Source organism: Athene cunicularia, assembly GCF_003259725.1.
Source record: "Athene cunicularia isolate RWA chromosome 6 unlocalized genomic scaffold, athCun1 chr6_part1, whole genome shotgun sequence".
Taxonomy (NCBI): domain Eukaryota; kingdom Metazoa; phylum Chordata; class Aves; order Strigiformes; family Strigidae; genus Athene; species Athene cunicularia.
The window spans coordinates 15,622,962-15,639,959 of record NW_020799105.1 but is presented as its reverse complement, the minus strand read 5'-3'; the positions used below and the strand labels follow the sequence as shown (position 1 = coordinate 15,639,959).

Here is a 16,998-nt window from a genome sequence, read left to right as displayed (position 1 = left end):
GGACCGGGCCCCGCGGTGGTCGCACACGCGACTCGGAGGTACCGGCTTTGTAACGCATCTCGCGGATTAAAGCCCGACCGAGCACGCAGGAGGTGCTGCTGAAACCGGGGAGGGAGAGGCGGGCGGAGAGGCTGCGCCTCTTCTGGCGTTTTTCTTGAAGTGCCACTTGTCGCTTTAAATGCGGCTTTAGCCCGACAGGTCACATAACGCTGCTCTAGGGACAGGCCCCGTGGGGACGACAGGCGGAGGCGAGTTACCCAGCCCCGCCGGCCTAGGAACAGCTTACCGGGCTCGCTCAGTGCTGCCGCGGTCCCGGCCCCGTAACGGCTGTTCCCGGCACTGCTGAACACCCGAAACCTTAAAACTAAAAAGCTTAAGGGAACAGGAGGCGCTGCCCAATGTTGCTGTAAGAGACTCTTCCCCAGATCCATCTTATTCTTGAGAAAGGGCTTGGCAAAGCAGCACTATATAGACACGTTCAGACAATCAGTGCCAGCCCAAATGCACCCACGCGAGTCACTTATTTTCAAAAACACATTCTGTAAATACTTACCATGAGTTTAATCACTCAGTACTCCACAGACGAATACAGAAGGGCAATGTAAGATGCACAACTACACACACTTGAGATCTGAAGAGTTAAATTGTTGTGGGTTTTTTTTTTTTAAAAAAAAGGGAGAGCTTCACAAAAAAATATTTTTAATATGTTTTACCAGAACTTTTCACTTTTCCTGTTACATAGAAAAAAAAGACGAGTTTGGTACATGGGGGCTAAAACCAACCAGTGTTCTCCCCTGGAACAGATAATTCTTATGACCCAACTCCATTTTCTTGGGCATTTTAAAACAAAGAAACAACTATTTTTCCTCCCAAAGCACAGTATTTCTTCAGCAGCAATGGAAATGGGATCACAGCAGCTTAACTTGACCTTTCTATAAAGCTTTATATAAACCAGTGATTTATGATGACAACACTGTCTTTGAAAGAAAGAGCGGCAGTCAGACATCGATGCAAACATGGAATGATTAGGTCATAAACATATGGCACTTAAGATAGCTTATTTGAAAGGCACCACCACAGCAGAGTGGCCAGTTGTACTATATGCCCAAAGAAAGAAGGTTTCTTTCTGAAATTTATAAAACTATTTAAAAAAAAATTATTTGTACCCAAAACATGTGCTTTTAAAAAAATATGAACTGTGCTAAGCGACTCTTAAAATTTTGGTATATTATATATGTGCATATATACATACACACACTAAAAAAAGCATGTGTTTGTATATATATATAGATACCTATCTAATTTCCCTTTAAACTTTTAAGGCTTCAGGAGCTGGTTCTCCCATTCAGTAGCTTTCCAGCTTAAGACGACCTCCATCTCCTTCACTCACAAAACGCTTTCTGCCCCTGTAAGAAAGTAGAAAGTATCTTTTCAGTAATTCAAAGTAGCATCACTTGTTTTTTTGCTTATCTATCACAGAAGAATCTTCTCTTGGTCTTGGGAGTCAAATACAAGGTGCGCAAGTTCAGCAAGATTAGCTGACATTCTTCATCACTGATAAATTGCTTAAAATCCATCAAAATCTTACACCTGGGTTTATTCACAAGAAGCTTTTGAAAATTTGCATTGTCAAATACTTTCTACTTTGCCCACCTTTTAATGTTCACACTAGCAAAAGATGACAGATTGAAAGCCTAGGAATGGTAGTTTTCTACCCAAAACTTAAAAGTACATAAGCCAAAAATGCCTCTCAACATAGTAACTGAAGTATAATCAAGCTTTTGTGCAGTGATGACTTTCAACCCTCCCACACCCTAAAACTGCAAAACATTTGATACCAACACACCTAATTTTAAGTCCACAAAATAACACTAATATTACAAAATCTGAATTTACCACAAGCTGTCAAGATGGTTTAAGAAGCCTAACAAAACACCCAGACTGGAAAAGATCTCTCTAAAAAATAGAATTCCTGATGCAAATAATAGTTTAAACATCATTATTTAAAAATTTACATGTATTCCCTACAGGAAATGAAACTTATTAATTGTATTGTGACCAGATGAGAGAATAGAATATCGATTAGCTACAGTTCAAACAGCATTATTTATGCTGTGAATAAGTAAACAATAACAAACCAAAAGCACTACACCAACCACATGGCAGGCAGATAAAAGGGATTAGGCATGTAGAGTTTATTCCACAGAAGTGTCCTATTCCTTTTGATATAAACATTACAATTGGTTGTCTCATCTTAGAAGTCTACTCATGCATTTGGTATGTTTAAGCGATTTTTTGAGCAATTTTTTTTCACTGTACCTGACAGCTTCCCACTGTCACCTACATGGATCATTGTGGCACCTAAATCTTCCTTCTCAGTACTACACTGATCTCTACCAAGCAAATCAGCAAAACAGAGAAGAGGTAGGCCTTTATCCTCTGGAGAGTGCACAGGCGTGCTGCCTGGAACTCACCAGAGGATTAACTTTCCTCGAGTATTTATCCCAGCCTCCACATAACACATTTCACATCAGTGCAGCTTCTTAATAAAATTTTTACCTGTCCAACCCTCTGTTTCTCTATCCTCCATAGTTTTCACTTCCAATCTGTAATTCTTTGGTCATAAGACCCTGCTCTTTGATACCTACAATGCGGACAAAAAGCAGCACCTTCACCTATCTGTAATTAAACAAGTACCTTGAAGGACAGAGATCTCTCAGTGGTTTGGAGATTATTCCAGCCTGAAAGCATTCCTCTACAAACCGCTCAAGCACAGAGTAAGAATGTGGCACATCCAGGTTAATATCTGGGATTTCACAGTAAACTCGTTCATAGCCCTGCAATGCAAGAATTTAAAAAACATTCTGGTTATTCTATGACTTTATTACAAATTTTGTAAATACTCTTGCACTCAGTAGATGCACTTTTCAATATAGTTTTACATATACTATGGATGTTTCAACAAACCTAAAGCAGAGCAGCTGCAAGTCACTGGAAAAGCCAGGTATAATAGCAGCCAATAGCATGGTATTACACAACTACTTACCTACATTAAAAATACTAGCTGAATTTTTAACTTTTAGAAGTCAGAAATTCAGACAGTATAGAATGTGTGTGTTAGTCTGGCTGCTATTGCATGGGTAGCAACACATGGAAAGAAAGTTAATTTTTCTTCCATGTAAATGAGGAAAATGTGGCCACAAATGTCTACCACATGAGTTTATGCAGTAAGAAAAAAACACTGGTGACAACCAGAGATTACTTCATCACTTCCCATCAGCAGCATGGCTGGGTAAATTTTGACTAAAGTCTTTGTGTGGTACCTAGTTTGCCCTGGGGCAGAGCAGTTGTCCTATATTCATACCTACAAGAAAAATCATGGATGATTCCAACTGTGTAAAATATTAACTGTTCTAATTTGTAATTAAGTGGGTCCTCAGTGTACTTCTTTGATTACAAAGAACTACTGGATAAAAAGAAAATTTATATTTAAGAAAAATGAAGCTATATTGCAGCATTTAAATGATGAGTTTTAACCACTTTATTACATAAAAGCAGTTGGAAATATCTACCTGAAGATTTAAAATATTCTGTACCTCAGTCCTCTATAGAACTACTGCTCAGAATTCGTTTGTACTTCTTCCAGTACATGAGAAGTATTGTACATCTATCAGTGACAGACTATTTGTATGGGATACAGAATGACCATGGAGAATTTTAAAAAAAGTAGCAGTCAGCAACAGGCTACAAATAGTACTTAAAAGAAGGTAAAAACTCTACAAATTTTGGAATGTCTTACCCAAATTTCTCTATATGCCACACTTACTCTTTTCATTTGGTCCATAGTAATGACAGAAGACCTCCAGAGAGATTTCAACAAATCCAGTATCATTTTGAAGGTCTTTTCTCCAGTTGACTCCAAAACCATCACAACAGCCTAAAACAAATCATGCAAATGTTTTAACTAAAAAGAAAATAGTGGTTCAAATACATGTTGCGTAAGCATATGAGAAAAAATACACATTTTCTGGAGAGACAAGTCCATTTGTTACATGCATTCACAATTTCAGTATAGTAGTAGTATTTGAAAAGAGAAATGATGAAGTTATTTAGATAAAGATAAAAGGTATGAAAACCCATAACAGACTAGACAGAGTGAAAAGCATTGCCTTTCTGGCTTCGATTTGAGAGATACATGACTATGTCCATATGGTTGCTGCAGTACAGATGGCAATTATTTGTGAAATTAATTTTGTATCTATGGGGGTTTTTTTGTATCTGAGATTTTAGAAGAACTTAGAAGTTTAAGGATTCTGTTTTTCTATCATGAAGGTATTTTGTAAAAGGAGTCAATCTACTGCAAAGAAAATTTTGTAGTTTGTGGGTGTTAACATTTATTGGTAAACAGTTTGGCAGATAAAACAGTACAAATGGAACAGTCTACCAGATACAGCAAAGCTTATCTTTCTCTCATATAGTCTGGTTCTGAAATATCCCAGAGCTTTTACAAATGTGGTAGATGGAACAATTCCACCCTGAAAAGGAAGCTCTGTAACAAAAACAGGTAACACCCATTAGAATACCCAGGTATCAAACTAAGAGGCACCAAAACAGAGCATGGCTTTCGCTGCAATTCCTCAGCAGAAAATAAATCAAGCTTTTCTTTTTCAGGAATCTATAATAATCTGAATTCAGCTATTTACCCAGCAAACAAAAATTAATTCTGGTTCTTCCCAGAGTAGCAGCAGCTTACTCGTTGCACAACATGCAACACAAACAAGCACAAAACCCATTAACTTTACATGTAACAATTGAGTTTTCAAATAGTATCAGAACTCACAACCTGAGCTTCAGATTCCAGTTATATTACTTGCATGTCCATCAAAGCAAACCCAAACCTGTTGGTATTACTGATAATTATTAAAGAGACTCAGATTTCTCCTTACTTCATATACAAGTTCATGGTGAAAATGGGGTACTTCCAGTTCCTGAAGGCAACGTTCAGCTTCCAGTACATCTCCAGAAAGCAAGTATTCTTTCAGCAACATATCAATCTATTGAATTTTAAAACAAACAAAAAGCCCAACACTAGTTAGATATAAAATTCAAAAGCTGACAACTGTTTTGATAATCTGCAATCAACCAGCAGCAAGTTAGTTCCTGAAACTTGCTGCCAGTGTTTTTATAAATGTTAATTAAATTCAGATGTTATCAGCAACCTGAAACACAGTGTAAGCCAAATACCTATCCACAGTGTTAATACAGACACACAAGCACCAAAAACACTGCTTTGTAAGATGCATATCACCATAAAAGGTTAATATGAGTATGACTAAGTTTATCTTCTCCCCTGAACTCCTTCTATCATCTGTTACACTCACAACTTAGAAATTAGAACATGACCTTTTCCTTTAAACCTGCCTACTTCATAGCATGGATCTCTAAACATTCTGGCTTCTTCCACTCTGTTTTTTTGAATTATTGCTGTGCTTTTAATCACTGATGCCAAAAAATAATAAGTTTATCTAGTTTAGCCAGTTTCATCTTGGCTCTTCTAATTACTTCACCATTTTATATTGTAAGCTCTTAAAAAGCAAAGTGCTTGAAGTTTTGCTTAAAGCAAAAATAAATGTATCCCTGCAATACAGAATATGTACTGGCATGTTCCCACCACTGACAAATACTACAAAATGAACAAAATTATCTACATCAGTTTTTTAAAACTACTTTGTATAAATACTTTTTTTAAAAAGCCAAAACACTCAAGACATCATTTTGTTACAGGATATATGTATCTCTTCAGAACAGTAAACTCAAGAGAAGAGTTCTGTAGAAGTCAGTTACCTCTTTAACAAGGTGTTTCACAGACTGCTGGCCCCCTCCTGCCCCCCACATGTTGTCTATACGCTTTCCACCTTTCGTCACACTCAGCAACACAGTAGCTCGGTCCAGTGCAGCTCTAGAAAGCAAAGTTGGTGTTTCATAATGTTATTACAAAACTTCATTAAAAGACATCTGTAACTTCCCCCACCACCATTCCTCTTTGAGCAAAGTGACAGATCCCTGGGAAGAGGTCAACGTTAGCAACGGCACAGGGCCGTCTGGATCCAGAAACCAGGAAGGTAGCTCCCCACATCCTCTTTGGGCCACCTTTACACTTTTGGTTACACCATGCTAAGGACAGGTAGCAATCCTGTGATGGTAGCACATCTGATTCATCAATGCAGAACCCAAAACATCTTCACAAGAAAGAACTTATTATTTTTTTATGCAGAGATGGATTGTATCAGGGCTCCTCCGAGAATGCAGCTTGGCATGTGTATCTCAAAAGAGGCTTGAGTTGCTTCCACACTAAAGAACAGCTTTTCTACTGAAATACTGTTTTCTGTTTGGGTCTACAAAGAATTACGAAGCCGTGAGAATTTAAGCCAAAACAGCACTTCAGAAAGCAAATAATGCAGTTGCAAAAAGATGGCATGAACTAGGGAAGCTTGCCAGTTTCTTGAGAAAAGAATGAAAAAGGAAGTAAGGTGAAAAAAAGAAGACTCAGATCCAGTTAAGCACCATCCATCTAAAGAAGGTAGAGTTATTCCCAATCCCCATACTGGGGGCTAGCCAATAATGGTAACTCTCTTCACCAAGATTTATCAAGCAGAAAAGACTGGCCAAGAAACGGCAAAAGCAGCAAAGCACCCTGGATGTGCAGTATGCAGGCTACAATCCTTCACATCACGAGAGATATTTGTATAACTGACAGACATTTTTCACAATTCGAACCCTCAAGTTAGGCAGCTAAGCATTTCCCTTCCTTCTCAAAGTACCCAACTATAATTATTACAAATGTAACTTTTAGAAGCTACAAGAGTTCAGCACCTCAGTATCAAGCCTGAAACATACACTTACAGAGAAACAATAATAAAACATGGCTAGTTATTAACATGCCTCTGTCAGAGATTGCTCCTTTAAACTTCACACCCTGACATGGAAAGCAATTACACTTCTTGATGAATAAAGCATTACAGAGAAAGTCTGGGAAAGCACTGCACGAGCTTCAAACCTTTATAAGGCAAAACAGTCAATCCCTTCTGTATTTCACAACATATTTACAGCAGCTGTCCTGATGCTATATATACTCATTAATCACATGAAAGCTTTTTCTAAAGACAAAGCTTTCTATAATAACTTCTTGTTTCAGCTCATTTTTTTTTCACCCTCAAACATAAGCTGGACAACAAATCTGACAAACTGAACTCAAATGGATTAATACATTTTTCAAGCACTTTCCATATTTGTCCTCTGACCAGAGTCATTCTAAACTTTGTTGGTTTTACTACAGTTTGTGGGTCTCTTTTGTAACATTTTAAACTAAAAAATAAGACTTTATAGAGAACCTCATCATTTATCCTGAAGTCCTAAATTCTTGATCATCATCTTTGGCATTTGGAATAGAAAAAACTATTTTGTTTTTTATAAAGCAAGAAAGTTACCGAGCTTGGACGCAATCCACAGTGCCTTTGTAGCCATCTATGTAGGTACTGCTTAGAATCCCATCTCCAACAGCTCTAGCAATAAATTGTCCCACCAACTGCAACAAAACAGAAGCATTTTTAATTAAATGTTGAATTTCAAAGTAGTTCTAAGTAGACAATTATAACATGCTTGGTTTTCAGACTTAATTTAAATGAGCCATCTCAAAGTGAAAACACAGCCTGGGAAATTGGTAGGGGATTACGGACAGCAAGACAATCCATAGATTTCAAAATACAGAGTCTATTTCAGTTTACTTGATCAATTTTAGCAACAATTTAAAAGAAAAAGCTTTTGACTACTAGCATCATACTTTAAAAATATACCTGTGGTGCCCTGGGAGAATCCAACACCAATTCAGGTAGTTCCTTAAGCAATCTATCAAACGATTTTTCCACATCAGTTTTGCTTACTACTGTCCCGCAAAGGTCGGAGATAAGCTTAGAGGTCATTTCCCTGTGACTAGCCTTCCCCTCTAATGCCAAGGAAACAGCCAGCACTGGCACACTGTATTTCATTTCACCGAGGTTTAAATTCTTCAGCATCTCCTAAAATAGATTTGAAAAACAAAACAGATTAAGATTTCATAACTTTTATTATACAGATGTATTACAAATATATGCTTGTTTTTTTACATATATGCTTCTGCTCATGTAATTAATATAACTGCTTAGGTATTCTTATTGCACATTTCTTGCCAACATCTCTACACACTCATTTCTAGCTAGCAGTTAAAATTCCCTTGTATACTACAGGTTTGCCCCCTAAAATAAAGAAGTAAAAATGTATGCAACATACCGAAACTTCGTTAGTATCTCCATGTTCAAAATACTCCTGTATGATTGGTGTTAAAGTTTTTTCAAATGCTCTTTCATCCAGAGGTAAAACTACTGTTTCATAGACACAGTTCTCCTATTTTAGAAGACAACAAAAGCATATACCCTTTTGTAAACAGTACTGTCTCCTCTTACATCTTACACGGTGCTAATAGCATCAAAATGTATCTTCTAAATCCCTAATGCTTGGGTCTTTGTAGTCAGTATTCTGCCAGAAAACATCAGTGTCTCCACCATTAAAGTGTGGACAATGCTGGCTAAATATTATGCTGCTTGTATTTTTAATTTACTGTTAGCTGAATTCAACTGAAAGGCTGAATTTACTCTTTCAACGATGGTAAACACTCCAAAAATTCTCTTCCTAGGATTCTGCTGACACCACATGAATGCAGAGATCAAGCACCAATGTGCTACGTACTGAAGGGAGACCAACAGAAACTCCTGCCCCTGCCCAGCAGTTGTCTGTGCCACAGCACAAGATTTAACTTTCAGCATCTTCCCCTGCAAGTGGCACTTCAGTCCCCGACAGCAAGCCTGTCCATTTTCCCTCTTCCGTAGTGACTGTGTGACCAGACAGGCGGTAGCACGTACAAATCAGAGAAAAGGCATTTTCAGAATATTTGTGAGAGAAGACATTCCCTAAGGGGAAAAAAGAATCACACAGCAACTGCCTCCTGCGTAATGTGGTCCTGCAGAGTTCCAGCACAACCAGATCTCCCTGCCATAATTCAGTTCCCTACTCCTCGGACTACTGAAGTAACATGCAGAGCAATACTACAGATCACAGAAATCCGAACAAAGACGTTTTCCAACTAAGGCTCATTGGAAAGAAGCTTTCTGTGGCCAGGTACAGCTGAAGCCCCAAAGCCTATCCTTCCATCACATCGGTCTCTGTTTATAACCTTAGAAAAGCTAAACATATGGAAGTTCCACAGAATAGTCATTCTTCATGAAACTTTCTTTTATGCACTCAGCTTCATTTTTAAATAGCTGTCTTCATGTAAAGCATTTTGTTGCAGGGTAAAAAAACGATACTGGAAGGTTTTGATATTCCCACATACCATCCTCCCAGCAGCTGTGGCTACAGCAAACCCCTGTTCAAAGGACACCACCACCACTCTGCTTATGGTATACTGAATTTACTTACAGTCTCACAATTGGATTCATCTCAGAGACTTTCATAATTTATGTCTGTAACCTGTATTTCCTTTCCTCAGTGATTTTATGTTATAAACTACCCTTTGTCCAATGAGCTTTAGGGTTGGGTTTTTTTTCTTCCTGATAATATGACTGCAGGGTACAATCTTCTACAACGTATTCTAAATAAATGCATGTGAACACAATACCCAGGCTATCAACTACACACTAGTTTGAAGTGTTTATACCAAGTAGATACAAGACACTGGCAGGGTTGTGAATATAGGGAAGAAGAAAAATCCGTAAAAGATACCGTCCCCTACTAAACTCTCGATTTTCTCAAGTCTGTCTTGCGCTTTTAACATGGTGCCTGTTTGCAATGTAGAGCAGCACTGCAATATTCACGTACAACATTCACCTCCACGGGAAACTGTAGTGAAGAACGCACCTAGGAAAGGTGCTGAGTCTGCTGCCTAGTCTGGCACAGGAGGAGGGCTCGTGGGGTAAGATTTGTGAGTATTACACTGACACTTCCACACCAGTTAGTTGTCTTTAGCCAATGATCCATTTTTTAATAGAAAAATGAGTATTTAACACAGCCAGGCTGACATTCACATAACTCACAAGGTCAAACTTCCATTAATATAAGCATCACAATAATTGAAATCAATAAAGGAAATAAAAACTAACACTACAAAGAGATATTTGCCTACCTGGTCATCATCATAATTAGGATCCTTAATATCTACTTCTTCCACATCATACACTTGACCTGGTGTTCCCCAAACTCCTTTACCACCTGCTCCACCTGGTAAAATACAGGACAGTAAGCAAGGACCACCAGTTTACAAAGAATACTTCTGAGTTCAACTCAACTTCTTTCACTTAGGAGTGAACTATCACTGCTTGTGCCCACCTCCTGACTCATAACAATATATGCTGAAAAGGGCATGTTTGCATGGCATGTTCCCACTTTAGCAACCAGTCTTTTCATCACTTTCCAGTAAGATACTAGAAGCAGTATGAAACTGCACAAGAATTACTGGAGGCTGAAACTGTACTTTCAAACATAACCATGCTTTATGTTTGCATTAGTAACAGTCCTGTGAACCACCAACATTTCAAATTTGTGCATGAAATCTGCTAAGAAAAGGTACTTATCTTAAAGAAATAAATTATTTGATGATACACATATAAAATTTTCTGCTAAGAATGCCACCTACTATTAGCTCCTACTGCCACCTACTATCTAACATAAAGAACCAAATGTCTGCACAGAGACTGTGGTTTATGAAAATGATTCCCAGTAGAAAAAACCCCAAGAAACACAACTGTGTTTTGGCTAGAATCTTTATCGCTCTCCTCTCTTCACTCAGCTACACCAACCTTTCTTTGGTAGACCTCTTCCCTTTCCAGACCGGGATCGCCTGTCCAGGAGTTTCCCCTTTGGGCTCGTTGGTACAACTCCAATCTTCAGTGTCTCTCCATTGTCACTAACAGAGTCTCCTCTCCCAGAATCTCTAGAAGAATTTTTCCTCAACCGTCTCTTTGCTTTAGCATTTATTTTGGCTTCAGTAATTGAAGTTGCAGGAATCCAATTTCCATTGATTTCAGTCTTTTGTTCCTCAGACCCACCATTTTCTTCATCACCAGAAAAGGGAGCATCACTTAGATTCTCAAGTTCTTTAAAAGGAGTCAGAAAAAAATAAATCTGATAATAGTTTTGAACAGTTTTATATTAGAATACCAAAGCACATTGCATTTAAAAATGATTACAACATGAAATAGAACTCTTATTCCCAGTAGGGTTAAGGCTAATGATGTTGGTTTTAAAATACATCAACACATCACAGTAATAAGGAGTTCCTTCTTCCTCTGCACAAACTGTCTACAATCTAAACAGAGCATATGTCAAGTTGGAAAGCAAAGGAATAAACCATTCATAAACAGGTAAACCACAGAAAACCACACCCTTGGTTAAACAAAAACTATCAGATCTTATGCACTGAGGAGTTCTGAGTGCCTAGTTCTCACTCCACCCACTCATCTCTTGATTTAGAAACAAACAAAATTGCCAATATAGTAAATTCTGTACAAACTCACTAATGTTAACAGACCAGTCACAGAAGTGAAATTCATTTCCCAAATCATCAACCAAGATTCCCCTCATTTAAAAAATTTCAAACACAGCTCACCAGCTGGAAAAGCAATCATTTAGACTTAGAAGAATACAAAAGCATCACTACTTTTATTTTTAAAGTTATGGGGGGAAAAGTGCCATTTAATACAAAGCCTAGAGAGTTGGGTCACTAAGACTCATAAAATAAAGTTTTCTGGAAAAGTGTGATCTCCTCTATGGATTGGCCCTCACTGCAGCTCTGTCAAGACTGTTTCTGAAATGGCCACATTTATTCCCCAGAGCAATCATATATAATAGGTAACTAGCTTTGTTTCACACTCAACAAAAAAAATCTCTCACAACTCAAGGATCTGTAAATGTCTCAGAGCACTGGGAAGTGCAATAATTTCACTCTTTCAGGAAGTTAATGCACAATTAAAATTTGGATCTGAAGTCTTTTATTTCACAAAGTCAGGACATCCCCCACCTGAGGTTCAGCAGAATGCCTTACTGAGAGCATTATAAGCAAACACCTTCCTAAGTTCTTCCCCTTCTTAACCCATCAAGATAAAAAAAGCACCTGGGGACCTATTTACATTCCAGTTAGTACACTGTACTCCCTGCAAACTGCGACATACGCATGGAGAGAGAACAGCCTCAGCTCTCTTACACAGTCCTTCTTTTCCTGAGGATTCAGTAGAGTCTCAAAGATAAAACCTGTAGCCCCAACCGTAGGAAGTTCAACAATGAGGCACACAGAAGCAGCTTTTCCAGCTGTGTCAAGACTGCTTTACCAATGCTGTAAATGAATATGCCAAAATATGAAGAGTATTTTAAATGTGTATTTTAACTTATCTGAATGTATTACTTCGCCATTCCAATACATTCCAATTAGCAACGTTCATTTGGCAATGCTTCTCAGAACTGTATTTTTTCAATTCAAAACAGGTTCGTGAAAAATTATTTTGAAAAAAAAAGTGCACTAATAAAACATTCCCAACCTCAAAGTATTTACCCATATCAAAGAGGATACTACACTACAAAATGTAAAAAGTTTGATGCAACTGCCTTCTTTGTGATCAAAGAAATAACATTTAGATACTAGTGTTCACAGATGTAAATGCTATAGCTAAACAATAACACAGCCATTCCAGTCTAAGCTTCCATCTTTTCACTCATTACTCCCACAAAAGCATTTCTTTTATGCTTGCAGCAAGCTAAAAAAAAAAAAAAAGTCCAGGAGAAGTTTCCCTACAACAAGCTTTTTCAGTTTGCCTAACATTTTAATAAAACAATGAGAGATTTGCATAAAGCTAGCAAAAGGGAAAAAAAGCAAAACCAAACAGAACAGGTTTCCTTCCTCTCATTCCCCAGGGAGACCCCATCAGCACAACCAGCTCATCTCAGACAAATTAATTTAAATTCTGCTACATGTCCACTCCTCCATGAATGTCTTCAGTTTAGACCTACAACCTGGCTGTGCAGGAGCTACACTCTTCAATGACCACTTCTTCCTCAGTTTCCAAAGAAAACAGCCAGCCCTGAATCTGACGACTTAGGATAAAAGGGGAGGCTACAGTCCAACCTCCTTACATAATCCTGATCTCAGGGTCGAGACTAAAGGAAATCCTCCACAGGAAACATCCAATCTGTAAGACTTAGTATTTCTCACTGTGTTACTAAACTGGTTTTTATGTAACACTATCACTTCCAGCGATCTTTCTCCATGTTATGATGGACGGGCCCTCCACTACTAGTTAGGCTGAAAAACCAGGCTAAACAGACATACTAGTTTTCAACAATTTTCTAAAATAATTTTATAAAAAGTACATAAAAAGGATGTAGATCTTCCTTTCATCTTCTCACTTTTACACCATATAATGTATTCATACACATATATAAGCAGTAACAGAACAGTGTTCTGTAAACTTTAAGACTTTGCTTACTATATATTAAGAAGTCATCCAGATTTATCTCGTTACCCTAATATTAAGCCTAGCAGGCACACAAACTCTGTGCTTTTATGGTGCAACCTGAATTAACAAAGCATTCAGCAAGGACTTACCCACACACAAATTTCATTTGACCAAATAAGGTCAATTTAGATATCTAGCAGTTTCCCACTTATTATCCAAATATAATTCTAAAATGCTAATAGCAATGTATCTTGTACATTAAACTAATTTTGGTTTAAAATAAGAGGTCATACAGAACATGCTGGCCCTTCAACTACATTACATACCATCTATTTACAATTTTTTTCAGGAGAACACTTAAAACCTATAAAAACTCCTTGGTATAAAAAGGTCAGTAGCGATCACAACCTTTGGAAGACACAGAAAACATGAAACTGTGTTAACTTGACTGCATCATAAAACATACCTGTGATATGGACAGTCAATTTTAGGGCAGTCTTTAACACATATTTGGTAAATTTTTCCCATGCCAGTCCGCTTCCAGTCACGCCTTTCATCATTTGTTTCCTCTAAACTAAACAGCTACATAAAAGCAGAATTTGTACCTCTCAAATGCACCTACACATTTCGATTTTGAGCTTATTCTTTTCTTACAACAGCACTACTGGGATTCAGATAAGAAGTCCAGAGTCATTATTATTTAGTAAGTTAAGAAATGTTAACTTTAGGATTTTACCAAATTTTGAAATACATGTAATCAAGCAGGATACTATGATATATAATTGAAAGAACTATTCTGTAAATTTTTGATAAAGATTTTTTTTTTTTTTTTAAACCAGTACTATTAAAAAATTAACAGGCGATACAGTTTTTCTAAAACGAACACTTCAGGTCAGCTATTAAATTCTGAGTAAAAAAGTACTGAATATATTACTTACCTGTTGGGGTAATATAAATGTGCTCCTTTTCTACTTCCATAGTTGCTTAACAGAACTGGCCGTGAAATGCAAATGCAAGTCTTAACGTCTTCCCTTCAAGGCCTAAACAGGAATGGAGAAGCTTAGGGGAAGAAAAACACTAGATCAAACCTTAAAGAAGTAAAAAGCTGCAAAGGCTTCACTCACAAAATACAATGCAAAACTGGGGGGGGGTTAAGTTATAATTAACCATCAGTAACCACTAAAAAGATCCTGGGAAGGTAAATGGTGTAACACGAGATAGCACCACCCTCAAACACATCTATCTAAGCCTTGATGTCTTGGCAGCTGTCAGTTCTGTTGCTTATAAAGGAGGCACCAGGGTAAAAACCGTTATTTTAAGGGTACAAGCCCTTCGTATGCAGTTTTAGCTGATAAAAGTCACCTCTATCAACTTAGACTGTCCTGTTCTGCAAAGTGGTTATCTATGTGAGCATACAATATCAATATTATAATTGCATCCACAAGAGAAGTATTTTTCAGGTGAACTATACTGATAAAATGGTACCAATTTATCGAGTTCAGACCAGCCCTTAGAAGACAAACTAATTTTTGTTCCTCCCCTCAGGGACGCAGCTTTTATATTTTACTGTACATGTACATACAGCTGTCAAGCTTTCACATCTGTGCTTGTGCACCCTTCGAACTCTCCTTACAACCACCATTCAATCTGCAAGGGATAAAGTTGAACACTTCCCTTTTTCTGCTACTCTCTTTCTCCCTCTTCCCAGCAGCTGCTATTCTACAAACCACCCCACGTCACTGTGAAAGAGATGGCATCATCCATCTTTTCTTTATGTATGCAAAAAATTAAGCAGCTTGAGAATCCCACACACACTTTTTCACCTACAAGATTTTCACAAATCACTTCACAGTCCTGTGAATTCAGTGGCTTTTTTTTCCCCCTTTCTCATCCTTTGCTGCCCTGAAAACAGCTTACCGTTAAGTACCAAGATTGTGACACCAAACGACTGCACTCCCTTCCCCTTTTCTTCTCTTCCCTTGTTTTCCCCCTCTTATGCCCACTCGCTTTACCACAGACCCATTAACTGCAAATGATTCATCACAGACCGTTGGCAATAAAGAAACTCTGGTTTAGGGCACAGCATCAAGCTGTCATGATCTTGCATTTCCTAATGTCAACCCAAACAGTTAACAGCTTTGTGTCACAAGAAGTCCTCCCTGCCCCACACCATTTTTTTAGATAAACGTTTTTTCTGAGTTACCTCAATCAATCATTCAGGAGTTCTCAAGTGTTCCCAGTCACTGTTGGTTGAGAGATTATTTGTATGGATGTCAGCCTAATCTGAGCAAACTACCTTGTAAGAGCAGTTTTATTCTTCCTAGTGGAATGTTCCATCAGTTGTCCACCTCTTTGAAAAAGAAGACAAAGGACAAAACCTGTATTTAATAACAATCACGACTTTCATCATTTGTAATCAAGTCCTAAATTTCAAGTGTAAAAATACTTTTTTCCATATAGAGCCATAGTTGAAACTCTCCACCTATGGCAACATAATAAATAGCAACACAACTTCCATATGCTGTCGTTTTGAGATTCAGCACCCTGCTTTGTTCGTAAGGAGAATGATGGAATAACTGAGCTTTACAATTCATGTTTGTCATACTCATCAGGAGACACACTCTCAATTTAGCAAAGTACCCTCTCACTAACTCAAGCCAACAGGTCTGCTAGAGTTTCAGGATGCTGGTATTTATCACTGTATCCCAAAAAAAAACCACTTTATATACCACACAGTACCACCAACTAACTACAGAACACATTAACTACAGTTTGAAAACCTGCATTAAGAACATCAAATAACCCCATTTTAGATGTAATAATACAGGAACAAAATGGACAGAAGTAAATTTAAGCATCTGCAAAACAAGAACGCTGTGAGAGACCTCAAGATTAATCAGTGACACAAACAGTACTCTTAAAGTAGTTCAGCAGATAAGGCTACTTGCTCAGTCACTGAAAACCACCAGTAAGATTAAGCTACATGCAGACATTGTCTCTATACTCACCACCACTGCGTGTACTTTATTTACATAAGCAATTCTACCCCACGGGGTGAACAGCAGCAGATTAACCTTTAGGAACACACGCTGCAGAAGCTTCCAAAACTCCTCAAGACCTTACATCTACACAAAACATCCCTGAAGAACTTCCACACAGCTTACACGACTTGCCCCCTAACTTAAAGCGCACACTCCCCATCACCGCAGCTCTGGAGACCTGCAAACGCCAGCTGTTACTCTGCAGCCACACGCAAAACCAGACAGGTAAGACCTGGCCACCCCCCACCCCCCCTGCCGCTGCCAGAAATCAATGGCGGAGCAACTCCGGCCCTTAAAAAAGGGCCTGACGGAGGGCTGGCGGCCGGTGGGAGCACGGCTGGCGCGGGGGCCTACCGCCACAGGCTCGCACGGCGGGACAGGCCCGGCAGCGCTGGGCCCGGCCCGGCGACCGAGGAGCCCCC

General features: G+C 38.4%; 1 protein-coding gene and 1 long non-coding RNA gene across 6 annotated transcripts in view; one reads left to right on the top strand and one right to left on the bottom strand.

The window, feature by feature from the left end:
* LOC113481512 lies at positions 1-9,615 on the top strand. Its single transcript, XR_003398691.1, has 2 exons — positions 1-38; positions 8,729-9,615. It is a non-coding gene; the product is annotated as an uncharacterized LOC113481512 (long non-coding RNA).
* PDCD4 (programmed cell death 4) overlaps positions 683-16,998 on the bottom strand; it is a 20,401-nt gene continuing 4,085 nt past the window's right edge. Inside the window, exons 1-13 of one of the 5 annotated variants that reach the window (XM_026851233.1) lie at positions 16,544-16,992; positions 15,739-15,885; positions 14,474-14,575; positions 10,887-11,183; positions 10,214-10,308; positions 8,326-8,439; positions 7,854-8,075; positions 7,488-7,585; positions 5,845-5,959; positions 4,947-5,054; positions 3,827-3,937; positions 2,698-2,837; positions 689-1,406 (exon numbers count right to left, since the gene is read on the bottom strand). In XM_026851233.1, the coding sequence (XP_026707034.1) occupies positions 1,346-1,406; positions 2,698-2,837; positions 3,827-3,937; positions 4,947-5,054; positions 5,845-5,959; positions 7,488-7,585; positions 7,854-8,075; positions 8,326-8,439; positions 10,214-10,308; positions 10,887-11,183; positions 14,474-14,513 (1,401 nt within the window). In that variant the 5' untranslated portion in view covers positions 14,514-14,575; positions 15,739-15,885; positions 16,544-16,992 and the 3' untranslated portion in view covers positions 689-1,345. Of the gene's footprint in view, positions 1,407-2,697; positions 2,838-3,826; positions 3,938-4,946; positions 5,055-5,844; positions 5,960-7,487; positions 7,586-7,853; positions 8,076-8,325; positions 8,440-10,213; positions 10,309-10,886; positions 11,184-14,473; positions 14,595-15,738; positions 15,886-16,543; positions 16,993-16,998 lie in introns of those variants that run through there. The other 4 variants (XM_026851232.1, XM_026851234.1, XM_026851235.1 and 1 more) reach the window with 4 other exon arrangements.